The 20269-nt window shown below is 43.9% G+C and overlaps 1 protein-coding gene across 9 annotated transcripts; it reads left to right on the top strand.

Annotated features, from left to right (window-relative positions):
* The first annotated feature begins 6692 nt into the window (after positions 1-6692).
* Positions 6693-18786, top strand: ZNF619 (zinc finger protein 619). 9 transcript variants are annotated; one of them, XM_009201132.4, is made up of 5 exons: positions 6693-7679; positions 11561-11714; positions 11924-12043; positions 12279-12395; positions 16853-18786. In XM_009201132.4, the coding sequence occupies exons 1-5, from the start codon at positions 7656-7658 to the stop codon at positions 18283-18285; spliced, it is 1848 nt and encodes a 615-aa protein (XP_009199396.2). In that variant the 5' UTR covers positions 6693-7655; the 3' UTR covers positions 18286-18786. The 9 variants fall into 9 exon arrangements, with proteins under 9 accessions (XP_009199396.2, XP_009199391.2, XP_021790217.2 ...); XM_009201126.4 differs by lacking the exon at positions 11924-12043 and having other exon boundaries at positions 6697-7024; positions 7599-7679; XM_009201125.4 differs by lacking the exon at positions 11924-12043 and having other exon boundaries at positions 6698-7024; positions 7594-7679.
* The last annotated feature ends 1483 nt before the right edge of the window (positions 18787-20269 follow it).

The following is a 20269-nucleotide window of genomic DNA, read 5'->3' as shown; positions in this document are numbered from 1 at the left end:
CATTCTCCTGCCTCAGCCTCCTGAGTAGCTGGGACTACAGGCACCCTCCACCACACCTGGCTAATTTTTGTGTGTGTGTGTGTGTATTTTTAGTAGAGATAGGGTTTCACCATGTTAGCCAGGATGGTCTCGATCTCCTGACCTAGTAATCCGCCCACCTCGGCCTCCCAAAGTGCTGGGATTACAGGTGTGAGCCACCACGTCTGGCCTTTGTTTTTGAGATGAGTCTCATTCTGTTCCCCAGGCTGGAGTGTAGTGGTATGATCTCGGCCCATTGCAACCTCTGCCTCCTGGGTTCAAGTGATTCTCCCACCCCAGCCTCCCAAGTAGCTGGGATTACAGGCGTGCACCACCACACTGGCTAATTTTTGCATTTTAATAGAGATGGGGTTTCACTATGTTGGCCAGGCTGGTCTTGAACTCCTGACCTCATATGATGCACCTGCCTGAACCTCCCAGAATGCTGAAATTACAGGTATGAGCCGCCACGCAGGCCATATTCCTAGTGATTTTGAACTAGTATCAGTTCCTAGTATTTTATTTTTATTTTTTATTTTTATTTTTTTGAGACCAAGTCTCACTCCATTGCCCAGGCTGGAGTGCAGTGGCGAGATCTTGGCTCACTGCAACCTCCACCTCCCAGGTTCAAGCAATTCTCGTCCCTCAGTCTCCCGAGTAGCTGGGATTACAGGTGCCCACCACCAAGCCCAGCTAAATTTTGTATTTTTAGTAGAGATTGGGTTTCACTGTGTTGACCAGGTTGGCCTTGAACTCCCGACCTCAAGTGATCCACCCACCTGAGCCTCCCAAAGTCTGGGATTAAAGTCATAAGCCACCGTGCCTGGCTCCTAGTATCTTTTCTAACTGGACATTGACAGATGTAAAGGGGCTGAGGATTTTTGTATTTAACATCTTGTGTGTGTCCACATTGCTGAACTCTCTTTTTGTTCTAATATAATTTTTAGTTGATTTTTTAAAATTTTCTTTTTTTCCTTTTCTTCCCCCCCTTGAGACAGTGTCTTGCTCTGTCACCCAGGCTGAGTGCAGTGGTATGAGCATGGCTCACTGCATCCTTGACCTCCCAGGCTCAAGTGATCCTCCTGCCTCAGCCTCCCAAGTAGCTGGGACTACAGATATGTGCCACTATGCCCGGCTAATTTATTTTTATTTTTATTTTATGTATTTATTAATTTATTTTTGAGATGGAGTTTTGCTTTTGTTGCCCAGGCTGGAGTGCAATGGTGCGATCTTGGCTCATTGCAACCTCCGCCTCCCAGGTTCAAGCGATTCTTCTGCCTTAGCCTCCCGAGTAGCTGGGATTACAGGCGCCACCCCCGCCGCCACCACCATGCCTGCTAATTTTTTTGCATCTTTAGTAGAGATAGGGTTTCACCATGTTGGCCAGGTTGTTCTCGAACTCCTGACCTCAGGTAATCCACCTGTCTTGGCCTCCCAAAGTGCTAGGATTACAGGCATAAGTTTTATGTTTTGTAGAGACAGAGTCTCACTATGTTGCCTAGGCCGATTTCGAACTTCTGAATGCATACAGACCTGCCTTGGCCTCCCAAGGTGCTAGGATTACAGGTGTGAGCTACCATGCCCGGCTGGATGTCTTGGATTTTCTATGAGGATGATGATGAAAACAACTTATCCATTAAAAAATCGTATTACATGTCAGTAGGTATAGAAAATCTCAATAAAATGATATATTCTTAGACATTTTAATGGATAAGCATGCAACTCTTTTCAAATCTATATTATTGCCACTCCTTTCAAATAACTGTTTGGAACACTGCCCTCCCGGATGAGTACCACACTGTCTTATCTCCCATTCCTTCATGTCACAGGGCCCCAAGGCAATTCTTAGAAAATGACTCCCTGTTTTTATATTTTTATAAAACAAATCCTGTAACTGTGATGTGCCAAGGAATAGAAGTGTAATTTACCCAGCCCCTGGTTAGTGAAAATTCATCCTTTCCTCCAGTGGACATTTTATAATGATGAAGTCTTGTCGTTAAATTCTGAGTCTGTGGTCTTTTCTATAACAATAATTCTGTGATCTACAAATAATGATAATTCTGTTTCCTGTATCTGCTACATATTTTTTATTTATTTTTATTTTTGCATTTTTTTCTGATTTCTTCATCCTGTCCAACTGAAACTTTGTACTCTTTGACCAGCATGTTCCCATTTACCCATCTCAGCTGCTGGCAACAACCATTTCACTCTGTTTCTATAAAGTTAACTTTTTTGAGAGAGAGAGTCTCGCTTTGTTGCCCAAGCTGGAGTGCAATGGCGCAACCTTGGCTCACTACAACCTCTGCCTCCTGGGTTCAAGTGATTCTCCCGCCTCAGCCTCCCGACTAGCTGGGATTACAGGCATGCACCGCCGCGCCCAGCTAATTTTTTTTTTTTATTTGTTATTTTTAGTAGAGACGGGTTTTCACCACGTTGGCCAGGATGGTCTCGATCTCTTGACCTAGTGATCTGCCTGCCTTGGCCTCCCAAAGTGCTGAGATTACAGGTGTGAGCCACTGCGCCCGGCCAACTTTTTTAGGTTCTACATATAAGTGAGATCATACAGCATTTGTCTTTCTATGCCTTATTGACTAAGCTTAATATCCTCCAGGTTCATCTATGTTGTCACAATGACAGGATTTTTTTCTTTTAAAGGAGGAATTCATTGTGTGTGTGTGTGTGAGTGTGTGTGTGTATACACATTTTCTTTACCATTCATCCATTGATGGACACATAGGTTGTTCCATATCTCAGCGGTTCTGAATAATGCTGCAATGAACACAGAAGTACAGATATCTCTTTGACATACTGATTTTATTTTCTTTGGAAATATATCCATGTAACAGGATTGCTGAATCACATGGTATTTTTATTTTTAATTTTTTTAAAGAAACTTCCATACTGTTTTCCATGATGGTTGGACAAATTTACATTCCCATCAACAGTGTACAAGGGTTCCATTTTCTCCACAACCTACATGTTATTTCTTGTTTTTTTTTTTTTTTTTTTTTTTTTTTTTTTTTTTTTTTTTTTTGAGACGAAGTCTCCCTCTGTTGCCCAGACTGGAATGCGGTGGCATGATCTCAGCTCACTCCAACCTCCACCTCCCTGGTTAAAGTGATTCTCCTGCCTCAGCCTCCCGAGTAGCTGGGATTATGGGTGCCCACCACCACACCTGTTGTCTGATTTTTGTATTTTAGTAGAGATGGGTTTTTGCCATGTTGGCCAGGCTGGTCTCAACTCCTGAGCTCAAGCAATCCACCTGCCTCAGCCTCCCAAAGTGCTGGGATTACAGGCTTGAACCACCGCACCCAGCCATCTGTTGTCTTTTTGATAATAGCCATTCTGGTTGAGCATGATGGCTCATGCCTCCCCTGGGAGGGGGAGGTTGCAGTGAGCCAAGATCGCACCACTCTACTCCAGCCTGGGTGACAGAGGGATATTATGTCTCAAAAAAAAAAAAAAAAAATTAGAGAAAAATAAGAATAATCAAACGTGAGATATGATTAAAACAGACTCAGAAGAAAGCTTATAGACATAAATACAAGTATGAGAGAACAAAAAAGCTATAAAAAATTAGGCATGCTATTCAAAAAAAGCTAGAAAAAGAATATACATCTCCCAAATTTTAAGAAATAAATCAATAATGATAAAATGAAACACAATGATATGGGTATTAGAAGTGTTCATGAAAAATAAAGAAAAATGATATTAAAAATCAAACAATGGGCCGGGCGCGGTGGCTCAAGCCTGTAATCCCAGCACTTTGGGAGGCCGAGACAGGCGGATCACGAGGTCAGGAGATCGAGACCATCCTGGCTAACACGGTGAAACCCCGTCTCTACTAAAAAATACAAAAAACTAGCCGGGCAAGGTGGCGGGCACCTGTAGTCCCAGCTACTCGGGAGGCTGAGGCAGGAGAATGGCGTAAACCCGGGAGGCAGAGTTTGCAGTGAGCTGAGATCCGGCCACTGCACTCCAGCCTGGGCGACAGAGCGAGACTCGTCTCAAAAAAAAAAAAAAAAAAATCAAACAATGATACAGAAAAAGAGCAGTGAAATATGAGAAAAAGAAGACAATAAAACTAAAAGTTGGTTCTGTGAAAAATTCAATTAAAAAAAAGTATAGGTAAACAGTAATTGATACAAGAAAAGGGACAAATCCCTTCAGACGTGGACATAAAAAAAAGTAAGATGATTTTGTATCAGTAAATTTGACAGCCTATGACAAATTATTTTCTATGGAAGAATAAAGTACCATAATTGGTTAAAGGCATTAAAAACCTGAATGGACTAATAACCACACAAGAGACGGAAAAGTTGTCAAATATACTCATAAAATAGTGTTGGGTCCAGAATGACTTTAATAGGTGAAATTTTCACACCTTTATAGAACATTTTGGCCCTAAGTTATGCTTTCCTAAATAATATGAAACTGTATATATACCTACTATAGACATGGTGTCACTCTGTTGCCCAGGCTGGAGTTCAGTAGTGTGATGAGTTTCTTGGTTGGCTGCAAACTGGTGCATTCACTGAGGTGGGGGAACCCTGGAGGAGGAACTGGGGGATGAGGGATGATGAGATTAGTTTGGAACATTTTGGATTTTAGGCTCTTGTGGAATAATTAGAAATCAACAGGCAGTTTCAAATGCACACTGCCTGGCCAATAGGAAGCACTATTGCCATGAGTATTATTACATCTGGACTGCAGAAAGAGATATGGGAGTGTCTTACAGGAGAGTGGTGAGATACACAAGAACAATAATAATGTCAGCAATAATACAGCACTTATTTTGACTTAGTTTGGTACAGAACTGGACTCTGTCCATAAAAAGAGTTAAACTCTGTAAAATAGTTAAAGAGATTTATTCTGAGTTAATATGAGGACCAGTGACCCACGACACAGCCCCAGCGGGTCCTGAGATCTTGTGCTCAAGGTGGCCGGGCTACAGCTTGGTTTTATATGTTTTAGGAAGATAAAAGATATCAATCAATAAATGTAAGATGTACATTAGCTCCATCCGGAAAGGAGGGACAACTCGAAGTGGGGAGTGTGGGGGTACCTTCCATAGGGTGGATTCAAAGATTTCTTTTTTCTTTCCTTTCCTTTCCTTTTCTTTTCCTCTTCTTTTCTTTTCTTTTCTTTTTTTTTTTTTTTTTTGTTTTTTGGTTTTTGGTTTTTTTGAAGATTTCTAACTGGCAATTAGTTGAAAGAGTTATTACCTAAAGACCTGGAATCAATTGAAGGGAATGTCTGGATTAAGATAAGAGGTTTTGGAGACCAATGTTCTGGGTTAAGATAAGAGGTTTTGGAGACCAATGTTCTTATTATGCAGATGAAACCTCGGGGTAGCAGGCTTCAGAGAGAAACGATCGTAAATGTTTCTTATCAGACTTCAAAAGGTGCCAGACTCTCTTAGTTAATTATCTCCTGGATCAAGGAAAAGACCTCGAAAGTGAAGGGGATTCTTTACAAAAGGATGTGGATTTTCGCCACAAGAGACTGCTTTACAGGGCCATTTCAAAATATGTCAAATAAATACATTTTAGGGTAAAATACTTCAGTTTATTTCAGGACCTGTTATCTGTCACGTGAGACTATACTAGTCAGGTTAGAATTTGGTGTCTTATTGCTATAAAGAATTTGTTTTGGGCTGGGCGCGGTGGCTCACGCCTGTAATCCCAACACTTTGGGAGGCTGAGGCGGGCGGATCACGAGGTCGAGTTCAAGACCAGCCTGGCCAACATGGTGTAACCTCCTCTCCACTAAGAATATAAACATTAGCCGGGCGTGTTGGCGGGCGTCTGTAATCCCAGCTACTCAGGGGTTGTGGCAGGAGAACTGCTTGAACCCGGGAGGCGGAGGTTCCAGTGAGCCAAGATCGCACCACTGTACTCCAGCCTGGGCGACAGAGCAAGACTCCGTCTCGGGGAGGGGGGGGGAAAAAAAAGTTGGAATCAGTCTCCAGATCTCTGTTTTTATGTTCATGCTGGTTCGTAGTGCCTGAATTCCAAGAGCAGAATGAGGCAAGTCCGATCCCCTGCTTCCCATCATGGCCTGAACTAGATGGCCAGGTTTTCTTTGGAAAGTTTTGGCGGAGAGGAGTGGTCCATTCAGTTGGTTGGGGGACTTAGAATTTTATCTTTGGTTTACAAGAACTGTCGCATGAATTGACTCAGTTAATCCACTGAATTTATAAATTACAAACTTTTACCATTCTCAATTGATAAATTGAGGCAACAATTTAAGTATAACTTGAGCAAGTCCATACAGAGTGGAGCCAGGAACGCAGACAATGAGACCCCATACCCCATGGTCTTAGGTCACAGTCATTAAGTGGGAGACAGGGGCTATACATTCATTAGAATGTTAAATTAGGAATTAAGTAAATTAGGTAAGGAGTTAGGAATTAAGTTACGAATCAATTGTTAAATATGGAGGAATTTATCATGTAGTTGGGGTACTAAGACATAAGAGAAAATAATAATAAACCAGCTGCGGCCGGGCGCGGTGGCTCACGCCTGCATTCCCAGCACTTTGGGAGGCCGAGGCGGGCGGACAGCTTGAGCTCAGGAGTTCGAGAACAGCCTGCACAACACAGCAAGAACCCTGTTTCAAAAACAAAAGCAAAAAAAAAAAAAAAAATTAAAATTAAAAAACAAACCAACCAGGCGCAGAGCGGTTGTGGAGAAGGGAAGCAAAGGGTGGGAGTTTGGTTTCGGGGGAACCATAGAGAAGGGCCAGCCTCCCGGCTTCCTAGAGAGGCCGTAGGGACCTACGGCGGGCTAGCTAGTGCTTCCGTTTTGGCCGCCTTGCGAGCGCTTGGGTTGAGTTTCCCGGGCTTCCCCGACTCGGCTGCCTGTTCTGGAGGTCGGGCGTTGGGCCCTTGCAGAGATCGCCGAGGGGCCCGCGCGGCCGCCCGAACCTGGGCCCAGTCCCCAGTCCTCAGAGACGCACTCGACCTTCCTGCTCCGAAGAGCTGGCCTGATGTCCTCGGGTCGCGGTATTCATGGGAAGGATGGGAGCCGTGACTATAGGGTCTCCTGTTCCCGGGGTGGAGTGTTCAGATCCCGGTTAGGTCTTCGGTCAGCATCACCCGCTGGGACATTGAGCGTCTTACCCTTGTCACCCGGGGCTAGGTCACCACTTGCATTTTGTCCTGCAGCCTGTGGTTTCTTTAGGGGTCTCCGTTATATCCTACTTTCTCTCCAGAGACTTGTTTTGGGTTTTTGCGACGATCACTAGAAGCATTCAGTCAATACAAACTACTTAGTAATGTATTCATAGTGGAGCCAAGAAGTTGTCTTTCTTTTTTTTTAAACAGCCACGCATCCACTGCAGTTCTTGATTCTTGCTTTACAGATATTCTTTCTAGAGTCTCCAGTGTCACCGAGCAGATCTATAGGAGAATATGCAGAGGGAGCATTTGCAGCATCCCATGAATCAGTGGACAGGGTGAATGAGAACAGCTAGTGTGCCAAGAATATCTGCAGTGCTAGTGGCAGGAGACAGGGGAAGAGGCGGCAAGTGTAGGAGACAGACAGGATCAGTCTCATTGTGGTTCTCTCTTAGCTCAGCAGGTTCTTACTTTTCCAAACCTAGAGGGCAGTGCATGAAGCCAGGAGTCATCAGCCATGCTCCAGACAGTGTGGTTCCAGGTGAGCAGAGCTTTCTTTCAGCTTTCCGTACTCAGAACAGATATGGAAGGTCAGTACAGGCCCAGTAGCCTGACTTGACCAGTCCCATGCTTAGTTTTACATCGACAGACTATGTAAAAACAGTATGCGAGGGGAGTTGAAGAACTAGAGTAGGTGAACTTTGGAGGGTTAGGTGGGTTGGAAAAAAAGGAAAGAATTATCCTAGAAAATGGGAATCTGCATTCATGAGAACTGAAAGTGTGGCCTGGAGATGAGCAGCTTTTGCATCACAGAGGTCGCTTGTTAGGTAAAATGTCAGGCTTCCTCCCCAGATCTCCTGAATCAGAATCTACATTTTTACAAGATCTGGAAAATTAAAGGGCAGATTGAAATTTGAGGAGTGCTAGTCTGCGTAACACTCCACAAAGAAAAGCCATTTCTGAGGTTAAATAGACACTTCCAAGGGAGTAGTTTACCCTTCAGACTACTCAGTTAAGGTACAGTGAAGCCAGAACTGGAAGCATTTGGAAAATATAGATTGATGAGGGAAGTATATTTTTGGAGGAATGATGAGTTTGGAGCTGAAGCCAGTGCCTTTAGCTCAATGCAAAGACATCAGGCTAACGTCTGTGAGAGTCTATATCCTTTCCTGGCTACAAATTCATGTAGCATTGGGAGCACTTTTCCCTCCAATTTTCTCGGTGGTAGATGATAGTTTTACTGGATTTTTCCCCAGTGTCCTAGATCATGTAATGAGAAAACTGAGTTTATCATGTAATGGATGTATCTTGTAACAAGAAAGCTCCATCCCAAGGACTTAAAAACAATGTGTGTGTCCTTCTTTTGGTGGATATTGGACCATCCACTTCTGTTGGAGCACTTCAGAGAAAATCCATTCCTACAAGTCAGGAAGTGTTCTGTGGGGGTATGCTGTGCTCTCCTGGTGCTTTGCCTGAAGTGCAGTAATCACTTAGGATTAGATTCCACAAAGAGGACCCCAAATGACAGTGGATTAAACAAGGTAAAGGCTTCCCTCTCATACAAAAGTGTCGAGAGTCAATCCAGGGCTAGTGTGGCAGCTCCTCTATTATCCTGCTCTCAGACTCTGTCTTTCTGTTCTACCATCCTAGTAGTGTCTCACCTGCTCTAGGCCACTTTATTGTCCAAGGTGGCTGCTTGATCGCTGGCCATCATGTGTGCATTCCAGCTAGAAGAGGAGCTGCCAAAAAAAAAAAAAGGTGACCCTCTCTCTTTTAGGAACCTTCCCATAAGTCCCCAACAATATTTATACTTGCATTTCATTGGCCCCACTGGGTTGCCAGGGCTGAGTGCAACCTCAAGTAAAATTAGGATTCCAATACTAAGAAAGAAAGGGGCTACACACACACACCTGTCAGTCTTTGCTACAATCTCTAAGAGGAACATTTGTCATTTAGAATCTTGTAGGAAGTTCCCCCAATCGCATCTGTGGTTGTAGTAAGTGCTGAGATTTATATGATATCATGTGCCAGGTGATATCTTAGTGCCTTACAGATAATAACTTAAGCCATCCTTGTAAGAGTCATATCAGATAATTACTATTATTATCCCGGTTTTACAAATGGGGGCAACTGAGGCACAGAAAGTTTAACTGTCTCATCCAAGGTTAACAGCTAATGAGTATTAGAGATACTATTTGAACCTAGGGAGTCCAGCTTAGAGCAAGGTTTTTCAACCTTGGCATCATTTACATTTGGGCCAGATAATTCTTTGTTTGGAGGATGTCCTGTTCATTATAGGATGTTCAGAAATAGCCCTGGCCCACTATCTACTAGATGCCAGTAGCACTACCATTACTACCACACTGCAGTTTTGACAACTAAAAATGTCTCCAGACATTGCCACATACTCCCTGGGGGAAAAAATTGCCCCCATGTTAAGAGCCACAGCTTTAACATCTGTGCCATTTGCCACTATGTTGTGCTGCCCCTGTAACCCACTTCCTATAGAAGGGAGTCAATAGCCCCACTTAATGGAGAAAGAGTAAGTGCAAGTAAAGGACAGAAGAAGAATGATCACAGATAGAGAAGATCTGGAGAAGCTAAGTGTTTCCGAAAACAAGGAACCAAAGAATGTGCTGATAATTAGAGTGATGTTTCAGAGGTATGGAGAGGTAGAACATAATGTGAAGAAAAAGGGAGATCCATATTCCCAGCTGTTGACTCTGAAGGAAGTAAGACAAGAGTATTAACAGATGTATTTATTCTGCACTGTCCAGGAAGGTACCCCCTAGCTACATGTGCCTATTTAAATTAAAATCAATTAAATTTCCTCAGTCATGCCAGCCACATTGAACTTTCTCGCTAAGGGGTAATCTGATTACTGTATAGTTACTGTTTTCATCTTGTAACTAATAAGCAATCTATGAGGAGACATTTAAGGTCGTGCGAATATTCTGCTTCTCATCAAAATTTCCTCCTAGATATAGCATCCATGATGATTTTTGACCAAACCAATCTTTACAATGATGAATACAAATCTTCTAGTACTTCTTCTTCTTCTTTTTTTTTTTTTTTTGTTGAGATGGAGTCTTGCTCTGTCTGTCGCCCAGGCTGGAGTGAGTGGTGCGATCTTGGCTCACTGCAAGCTCCGCCCCCTGAGTTCAGGGCTTTCTCCTGCCTCAGCCTCCCGAGTAGTTGGGACTACAGGCACCTGCCACCACGCCCGGCTAATTTTTTGTGTATTTTTAGTAGAGATGGGGTTTCACTGTGTTAGCCAGGAGGGTCTCGATCTCCTGACCTTACAATATGCCCGCTTTGGCCTCCCAAAGTGCTGGAATTACAAGCGTGAGCCACGCGACCAGTCCAAATCTTCTAGTACTTCTATGTTATATTTCTTCACTCAGAAGAGACTTAAGTACAAAGAGAAGGTTGTTGACATGATGAACTGAGAAAGACTACAGTGTGAGTCAGAGAGAGATGTTACAGTGGGACTAATTCATATAAAAGTGGTCAGTTCATTTTGCACTTTTTGCTTCCTTATACAACCTTGTTATAAATACTCAAAGAAGACTCCTTTTAGTCTATTTCAAAGTGTTTAATATTGCTGATTCCCATCATCTGAAAATGGACATAATAATTCTTATTTCACAGATGTGCTATAATGATTGAGCAAATTGATTTAAAAGTAGCTGACACAAAGCTCTAAACAACCTGTGATGGTTTCCTTCTTCCCTGAGAAGCTGGAAGTGGTTTTAGTGGGAAGCAGAAAGAGAGAGACACATAGTGAAGAGGACAGCATTGGCAGGTCAGACAGAGCTTAGGTGATCAGTGGGCAGATCTCTGCAGAAGGATGGGAGATTGCCATCCTGTCCTGGAGTGAAGTATGTTAGGAGACAAAGAAGTAACATTGCACATCACTTTCAAGGGAGAACTATTAATACCTTCTGATAAGGCAAGATGATAGAAAGGGGAGAAATATCCAGGATGAAAGGAACTTTATCCCCATGAAATCACTCCTCTGTCTGTAGCAGAAAATCTAGAGGAGGAAGACCAGAAAGAAGCTGAGTGGAGGACCCTGATAGGTGCTTCAGGATGGATGGAGGCACTGTGAAAGACGATTACCTGCTGTGGTCGATTTAGAAAGCATGCCAGAAAAATATATCTGGCCTGTGGAACCAGACATAGGTTGACATGATCACCAGGCAGAAAACAGCAGGTGCTGGGCTCTGTGCTTAGGATGGTAATATTAGGGCCCCAGAGGTATGCACATGGAAAGTTGGAATGCTGGTCTGGGGCTGCCTCTGCTGGGGTCCTGTGTGGCTCTCCTTGCCAGTACAAACCTTCCATGGGGCTCAGTGCCATGAATTCCAGTAAATGTATCCCTTTCCTAGAATTCAGGCCTCTCCCTCTGTTCTTGTGCAGGGTTTGAGCAGGAACCTGTTGTTTCAGGAGCCAGTGACCTTTGAGGATGTGGCTGTGTACTTCACCCAGAATGAATGGGCCAGCCTGCACCCTATGCAGCGGGCCCTGTACAGGGAGGTGATGCTGGAGAATTATGCAAATGTGACTTCCTTGTGTAAGTCCTTCCTCTCTGAAACTCAGCTTCTGCCCTTGGGGGCTCTTAAATTCCTCCTTAGCAGATCTAGGATGTCTTAATACCATCAGAATTGATGCCCTATGGGCTGAGCTCCCTAATCCCCAGTGCCAGGAGTAGCTGGATGGAGAAAGAGCTGGGTTCACTTTGATGTTTAACAGGACTTTTCTCTTCCCTGATTCCTAATGGAGACCCAACTGCAGGGGGCTTTCCTCTGAGCACAGAGAGAACTGAGAAGGTTCCTGGTGCACTGCCTTCATTCTTTCCATCTTCCAGTTCCCTGGAGGTGATCTTGGCCCTATTGCCTATGTGTGAGTCCCCTAGGGTCCTTGTGTATACATCCCCCAGTGACTGTAGGAGCTTTCTGTCCTCTTAGAGGCCAGAGTAAGCTTCAAGCCCTTCATTAGATTCTGCAGATTCACTCCTCCCTGACTTCACTTAGTCTCCTGGGCCATTCTCTTCTATTTTCACCTGGCAAAGCAGAGAGTAGTCAGAGGGAGGTCAGTGGTGATTCTCCTCAGCTTCCTGTTTTTCTTTCTCCTCTAGCAGCATTTCCATTCTCCAAACCAGATCTGATATTCCAGCTGGAGCAAGGAGAAGCAGCATGGGGCCCAGATCCCTGGACACTTGCTGGGGGAGAGGCCCTGAGAGGCATGTGCACAGGTGAGCAGGAAAGCCTACCATCCTCCTTTCCAGCTTTGCCTCCTCCTTTCTTTTAACAATTTAGCTTGAAAAAGAGTTTTTCCTTGTCATATGATGGTTGTGGGCATTAAAATAGTCACTCTTATTCAAAGAAGTGTTGCTTACCAGAACTTCATCTCCAAACTGGAAAAGACCACTCCCACCATTTTATTTCTGCCATTTTTCTTTGTAAAGCTAAAGGATTTCAGGCTGGGTGTGGTGGCTTACACCTATATCCCAGCACTTTGGGAGGCCAAGGTGGGAGGATGCTTGAGGCCAAGAGTTCAAGACCAGCCTGAGCAACATAGCAATACCCCGTCACTACAATAAATAAATAAATTAGCTGGGCATGGTGGCATGTGGCTGTAGTGCCAGCTACTCAGGAGGCTGGGGCTGGAGGATCCCTTGAGCCAGGAGTTTGAGGTTGCAGTGAGCTAGGATCACACCATTCCACTCCAGCCTGGGTGACAGAGTAAGACCCTATCTCTTAAAAAAAAAAAAAAAAAAGATTTCAAACAGGCTTCTGTTGGTTGGTCAGCTCAGGAATATAAACACAATATAGTAAGAACTTGGTTTTTATTTTTTGTTTTTTTGTTTTTTTGTTTTTTTTTGAGATAGAGTCTTGCTCTGTTGCCCAGGCTGGAGTGCAATGGCACGATCATGGCTCACCACAACTTTCGCCTCCTGGGTTCAAGTGTTTCTCCTGCCTCAGCCTCCTGAGTAGATGGGACTACATGCGTGCACCACCGTGCCTGGCTAATTTTTTAGAAGAGATAGGGTTTCACTGTGTAGGCCAGGCTGGTGTTGAACTCCTGACCTCAGGATCCACGCCCGCCACCCCTGCCCTGGCCTCCCAAAGTGCTGGGATTACAGTGTGAGGCACCACGCCTGGCCAAGAACTTGGTTTTTAAAAAATTTATTTATTTGTTTGTTTGTTTATTTTTTGAGATAGAGTTTCACTCTTGTTGCCCAGGCTGGAGTGCAATGGCGTGATCTTCACTCACCACAACCTCCGCCTCCCAGGTTCAAGCAATTCTCCTGCCTCAGCCTTCCAAGTAGCTGGGATTATAGGCATGAGTCACCACACCCAGCTAATTTTGTGTTTTTAGTAAAGACGCGGTTTCTCCATGTTGGTCAGGCTGGTCTTGAACTGCTGACCTCAGGTGATCCGCCCGCCTTGGCCTCCCAAAGTGCTGGGATTACAGGCGTGAGCCACCGCACTTGGCCTATTTATTTATTTTTTGAGACAGAGTTGCTCTGAAAGCTGAAGTGCAGTGCACAATTTTGGCTCACTGCAACCTCTGCCTCGCAGGTTCAAGCAATTCTCCTGCCTCAGCCTCCCAAGTAGCTGGGATTACAGGCACCTGCCACCACGCCCGTGTAATTTTTCTAATTTTAATAGAGACAGGGTTTCACCATGTTGCCCAGGTTGGTCTTGAACTCCTGACCTCAGTGCTTCTCCCACCTCAGCCTCCCCAACTGCTGGGATTACAGGTGTGAGCCACCACACCTGGCTAGAACTTGTTTTTATAAGAACATTTTGTGTGTGTGTATAAAACTATATATGTAAATGGAATTTTTCTAAATTCCTAAACACTGAATTTTATATTAGCTTTTGAAAGAAAGCTTGTTTACGTATTGGGAATGAATGGTTTTCTTTTTTGAAAGATACTGAATTGAGATAAATGTAAAGACCAATCAGAGATTTGGTATATAGCCTTCCTCATTCTATGGGCTCTGTTATCATATTCTGTCAATCTTTTATGCTCTTCAGAGCCTCTGTAAGGCAAATGCTCCTTTCTAATCCCCCCACTTTGCCTTAATCAATGCCTTAAATTGACTTCAGCGTTTCAGATCCTCTAGCGGCTTTCCCAGTATCCTGCCTGCAGTTGTTAGCGTTGCCCCTTGCCACAGGTGCGCATTGTCTATTTAGCCTGCCAGATGAATCACATGAGCACCCGAAGTGTGCCTAGTGCAACTGAGGAACTTGAGTTTTTAATTTTATTCCATTTTAATTAATTTACACTTAAATAGCCACATGTGGCTAGTGGCCACCTTTTGGGAAAGTGCAGCCTTAAACAATGAAAAAAGCAGCCTCAATCTGTCTTTTGTAGTTTATAGATTAGTAAATTTCAAATTCTGGTATGTATCAGAATTACTTGCAGGGCTTGTTAAAACACAGATTGCCAGATGCCACCTCCAGAGATTCGAATTCAGTAGACTGTTGTAGGGCTGAGAATTTGCATTTCTTTTTCTTTTTTTTCAAGATAGGGTCTTGTTATTTTGCCTAGGCTGGTCTCAAATTCCTGGGCTCAAGTAATTCTTTCACCTCTGCCTCCTAATTAGGTGGGACTACTGGCACACACCACCAAACCCAGCCCCATTAATTTGCATATCTAACAAGTTCCCAGATGATAGTGGTCCAGGGACCACCATTTGAGACCACTGTTCTTGAAAATCTAGAACCGTATTCTTTAACTCTGGGTTGCAACTCATCAATGAGTTGTTACCAGCTTTTAAAACTTAGACTACCCTGTATTAGGTGTAAATAAAGACTAAAGTAGTATAAAGTCTATTGTGAATGCATCTTTTTTTTTTTTTGGAGAGACAGTCTCATTCTCTCCCCAGGCTGGAGTGCAGTGGCACGATGTTGGCTCACTGCAATCTCTGCCTCCCGGGTTCAAGTGATTCTCATGCTCAGTCTCATGAGTAGCTGGAATTACAGGTGCCCGCCACCACACCCAGCTACTTTTTTGTATTTTTAGTAGAGACGGGGTTTTACCATGTTGGCCGGGCTGATCTCGAACTCCTGACTTCAGGTGATCCACCTGCCTCGGCCTCCCAAAGTGCTGGGATTACAGGCGTGAGCCACTGTGCCCGGCGTGAATACATCACTCTTAATAAGGACGTTGTTTTGTTTCGGTTTCAGCTGTGTGTGTGTGTGTGTGTGTGTGTGTGTGCAAGCATGTCTGTATTGTTTTAGGATCCAAAATGTGAGTCATGGTCAACAAGGCTTGAAAAACACTAAGATGAAAGTTTCATTTGTCAGATCTTTGGTGCTTGACAAGGCAAAAAAGATTTCTATGTTGTGGTGCTACCAGTGAAAGCATGATCCCCATGCCCCCAATCCAATTGCCATCTCCATTATGGGCAGGTTCTTGGCTGAACCTGTCTTTTTTCCTTTCAAAGGTCAGTCTCCCAAAGGACAGCACTTGGGTTTTAAAATTGTGGTCTTCTCATGACCCCTTTGTAAACAGCAGTGTTACAAACTGCTTTCTGTCCAGCCATGCTTGTGATAGAGAACTAGAGAACATTTCTTTAAAAATTACAGAATATTTTAAAGTATTTTGACAGGTTTTTTTTTTTTTTTTTTTTTTTTTTTGAGACGGAGTCTCGCTCTGTCGCCCAGGCTGGAGTGCAGTGGCCGGATCTCAGCTCACTACAAGCTCCGCCTCCCGGGTTTACGCCATTCTCCTGCCTCAGCCTCCCGAGTAGCTGGGACTACATTAGCTGGGAGTACAGGCGCCCGCCACCTCGCCCGGCTAGTTTTTTGTATTTTTTAGTGGAGACAGGGTTTCACCATGTTAGCCAGGATGGACTCGATCTCCTGACCTTGTGATCCGCCCGTCTCGGCCTCCCAAAGTGCTGGGATTACAGGCTTGAGCCACCGTGCTCGGCCAGTTTTGACAGGTTTTATTGGACTTTGAGATCCACTGTTATAGACAGTACCTCCCAGCCCTCTGCATACTATGTGGTACTACAGCTGCCTACCCATCTTTCTCTTCTCTGGTTTAGAGATTGCTTTTCTCACTTTTGGCTTCCTCTACTTTTCTTTATTGCTTCCCCTTCCTGCAACTTCACCCCATTCCCATTTTTCTTTAACCATTTGCCTCAATCAATAGCTTCTGCCATCCACAGTTTTTGTTTTTTGTCATCCATATGGGATTGCTTACCTTCTTAACCTTCAGTTTGTTTACTTTCCCTTTGAGGTACCATCAGGTGGCTATGTCTCTCTCAAAAAATTCATGTGTCTAGTGGGCGTGGTGGCTCACACCTGTCATCCCAGCACTTTGGGAGGCTGAGGTGGGTGGATCACCTGAGGTCAGGAATTCAAGACCAGCCTGACCAACATGGAGAAATTCTATCTCTACGAAAAATACAAAAAATTAGATGGGCATGGTAGCACATGCCTGTAATCCCAGCTACTTGGGAGGCTGAGGTAGGATAATCGCTTGAAACTGGGAGGCAGAGGTTGTGGTGAGCCAAGATCATGCCATTGCACTCCAGCCTGGGCAACAAGAGTGAAACTCTATCTCAAAAAAAAAAAAAAAAAAAAAAAAAAAAAAAAATTCATGTGTCTAGGGCAGGCTGATACTGATTAATCCCTTTCCCTTCTGGCATAAATAAGGGACTCTTGTGTTTTCTTTTTATCATGCTAGGTGGTAAAACCAAGACTAAGAATGAGGAACAAACTGCACAGCTAAACATTTCTAAAGAATCAGAGTCCCACAGACTGATAGTGGAGGGACTGCTGATGAACATTCCCCAGCACCCTGACTTCAAGGACAGGTTAGAGAAGTCACAACATGATACAGGGAAGAAAACAAATATAGGGGATTGCACAGATTTGACAGTCCAGGATCATAAATCTGTCACCATTGAAAGGGAGGAGATAGCCAGGAAATTGGAAGAAAGTAGTGTCAGCACACATCTCATTACAAAGCAAGACTTTGCCAAAGAACAGGTGTTTTATAAATGTGGTGAGTGTGGCAGTTACTACAACCCACATTCAGACTTTCACCAGCATCAGAGAATTCACACTAATGAGAGGCCCTACACATGCAAAGAATGTGGGAAAACCTTCAGATACAACTCAAAACTGTCATGGCATCAGAAAATCCACACTGGAGAGAAACCATACTCATGTGAGGAATGTGGACAAGCCTTTGGTCAAAATTCCCACCTTTTTCAGCATCAGAAGCTCCATGGTGGACAGAGGCCCTATGAATGTACTGACTGTGGGAAAACCTTCAGCTATAATTCAAAACTGATTGAGCATCAGAGAATCCATACTGGGGAGAAGCCCTTTAAATGTAAGGAATGTGGGAAAGTCTTCAGGTGTAGCTATGACTGCATCATCCATGAACGAATTCACACTGGGGAGAAGCCCTATCAATGTAAGGAGTGTGGGAAGAGTTTGAGTTCTAATTCAATTCTGATTCAGCATCAGAGAATCCACACTGGGGAGAAACCTTATGAATGTAAAGAGTGTGGCAAGGCCTTCCACCAGAGTTCAGTATTTCTTCAGCACAAGAGGTTCCACACTGGGGAACAACTCTACAAATGTAATGAATGTTGGAAAACTTTCAGTTGTAGCTCCCACTTCATAGTGCATCAGAGAATGCACACTGGGGAGAAACCCTATGAATGCCAGGAATGTGGGAAGACATTCAGTCAGAAGATCACTCTGGTTCAGCATCAGCGAGTTCACACTGGGGAGAAACCTTATGAGTGTAAGGAGTGCGGGAAAGCCTTCAGATGGAATGCAAGTTTCATTCAGCATCAGAAGTGGCATACCAGAAAGAAACTCATCAATGGAACAGGGCTATCTGCAGTTAAGCCCTACTGCTCCTCTGCTGTCCTCTCTCCTCTGCCTCCCCAACATGCCTGCTCTACCCCAGCCCCACCAGGGCCTCCCTTATCTTCTTCACATGCAGTGGTACTTCCTCCCTCTTTGCCTTTCTTCCTGCTGCTTCCCTCATCTGAAAAGGCCAGTCCTTCACCTGTCCAAATAGTACATTTCTTTCAGGATCTCGCTTCTTCTGGGAAGTCATCCCCTCATAGCCCAAATCCTTTGTCTCACTCCCTGTAAGCCCCCTTATGTTCTCAACATCAATTGCACATCAAGTTAGGGATTCCACTGGTCTCCTGATTGTGTCTATTGATATTCCTCTGGTCTTGTGTTGTATAAATTGTTACTGTTTTCCTAACTTCATTTTAAGTTCTCACACTTAAGGACCATGTTTGATTAGTTTATTTTATCCCCCAGGTAGGAAATGGCAGCACTTAATTCGTTATCATGTTCACATTTGGGCTGTATTATCAGTCTGCATCTTCTGGAGCTACTGGAGTTGGAAGAATTTGCAGAACATTTTGGGGTTTAGGGCATATGGCATTATGATTATGATGAGATGGGGCATTATAATTAGAGGCTAGGAGAAATGCAAAGCCTATGGGAGAAGATAATCAGATAAAGTTTCCAATGATTGCTTTCAGGAGTTTTTTTGTTTGTTTGTTTGTTTGTTTTTTGAGCCAGAGTTTCACTCTTGTCGCCCAGGCTGGAGTGCAGTGGTGCGATCTTGGCTCACTGCAACCTCTGCCTCCAGGGTTCAAGTGATTCTCATGCCTCAGCCTCCTGAGTAGCTGGGACCACAGGCATGCACCACCATGCCCAGCTAATTTTGTATTTTTAGTAGAGACAGGGTTTCACCATGTTGGCCAGGCTGGTCTCAAAATCCTGACTTCAGGTGATTCACCCACCTCGGTCTCCCAAAGTGCTAGGATTACAGGCATGAGCCACTGCATCCAGCCTGCTTTCAGGATTTAAGGAGGGCTATTTGGTGGACCAGTGGCAAGGCTCACTGAAAGAATTTAAAACTTGGAATTTTTTATTACCTTGATAGCATAAAAAATTATGAGGGTCCTGTTTACGCAGGAAGAAAATGAAGTGATGAGTTGGCATTGATAGCAATAATGTAAAATTATGTCTTTGAGCTTTATTGGAAGAGGACATGGTTTTTCAGTTTGGGTTCCTTCTCTATTTTCTTTTTACATTTTCCTTCTTTTTTTAGAGACAGGGTCTTGCTCTGTCACCCAGGCTGGAGTGCAGTGGTGTGATCATGGATCACTGCAGTGTTGACCTTTGGGGCTCAAGCAATCTAGGAGGTAGTGCAGCCTCCCAGCTTCTCAGAGGGCTGATGTGGGAGGATTGCTTGAGCCCCGGGGGCATACACCACCACACCCAGCTTATTTTTGTATTTTTTGTTGAGACAGAGTTTTGCCATGTTGCCCAGGCTGGTCTCAAACTCCTGGACTCAAGTGATCCTCCCACTTCAGCCTCCCAAAGTGCTGGGATTACAGGCCTGAGCCACCAGTTCCAGCCTCTATTCTTTTTCATATCTGTTGAATTTCAGTACCCGCTCATATATGTAGGTACGAAAAGTGACTTGGACTTGCACCCTTTAGAGTAGATGCCTGAGTATAGTAATCTCTAAAGCTATACATGGACTGAACTTGTTGGCATCACACTGGTGAGCAGCAGAGGCAAAGAGAAGAGAAACCTGACCATGACTTGCTGTAGTTCCCTCAGAAGTGAGTCCATTCCTGATGAGTTACTATGCAGGCCCTTGGATATGTTCTCACACCTACTTCAGATTTCCCTATGATTAAATCTGAATTTTATTGGTGGCAGTTTTAAGTTAATTTTATAAAGAACTGTTTTGGTGACACCAAGAAATTTTTTCTATGGTTTAAGTTTTAAGTTTCAATGTTTTTTTGTTTTGTTTTGTTTTTTGGTTGGGTTTTAGATTTACTTGGGACCAGTTACCCCTTTTTTCTTGCCTGTTTCCCCCATTGGAATGGGAATGTCTATCTTATGCCCATTTCACCATTGTATTTTGGAAGTAGATGACTTGTTTTGACTTCACAGGTTTACAGCTGGAGAGAGATTGCTATGGTTTGAATATCCCCAGCAAAATTCATGTTGAAACTTAATCCCCATTGTAACAGTACTGGGTGGGGGGCCTTTAAGAGTGATTAGAATTAGATAAGTTCATCAGGGTGGAACCTCCACGATG

Source organism: Papio anubis, chromosome 2, assembly GCF_008728515.1.
Source record: "Papio anubis isolate 15944 chromosome 2, Panubis1.0, whole genome shotgun sequence".
In the NCBI taxonomy this organism is placed as follows: domain Eukaryota; kingdom Metazoa; phylum Chordata; class Mammalia; order Primates; family Cercopithecidae; genus Papio; species Papio anubis.
This window is presented reverse-complemented; position numbering and strand designations above follow the sequence as displayed.

Coding starts and splice junctions, on each gene's coding strand:
- ZNF619 (XM_009201132.4), top strand. CDS start 7,656: ATGCTCCAGACAGTGTGGTTCCAG. Junction 7,680..11,560: donor TCCAGACAGTGTGGTTCCAG/GTGAGCAGAGCT, acceptor GTTCTTGTGCAG/GGTTTGAGCAGGAACCTGTT. Junction 11,715..11,923: donor TGCAAATGTGACTTCCTTGT/GTAAGTCCTTCC, acceptor TTCCTAATGGAG/ACCCAACTGCAGGGGGCTTT.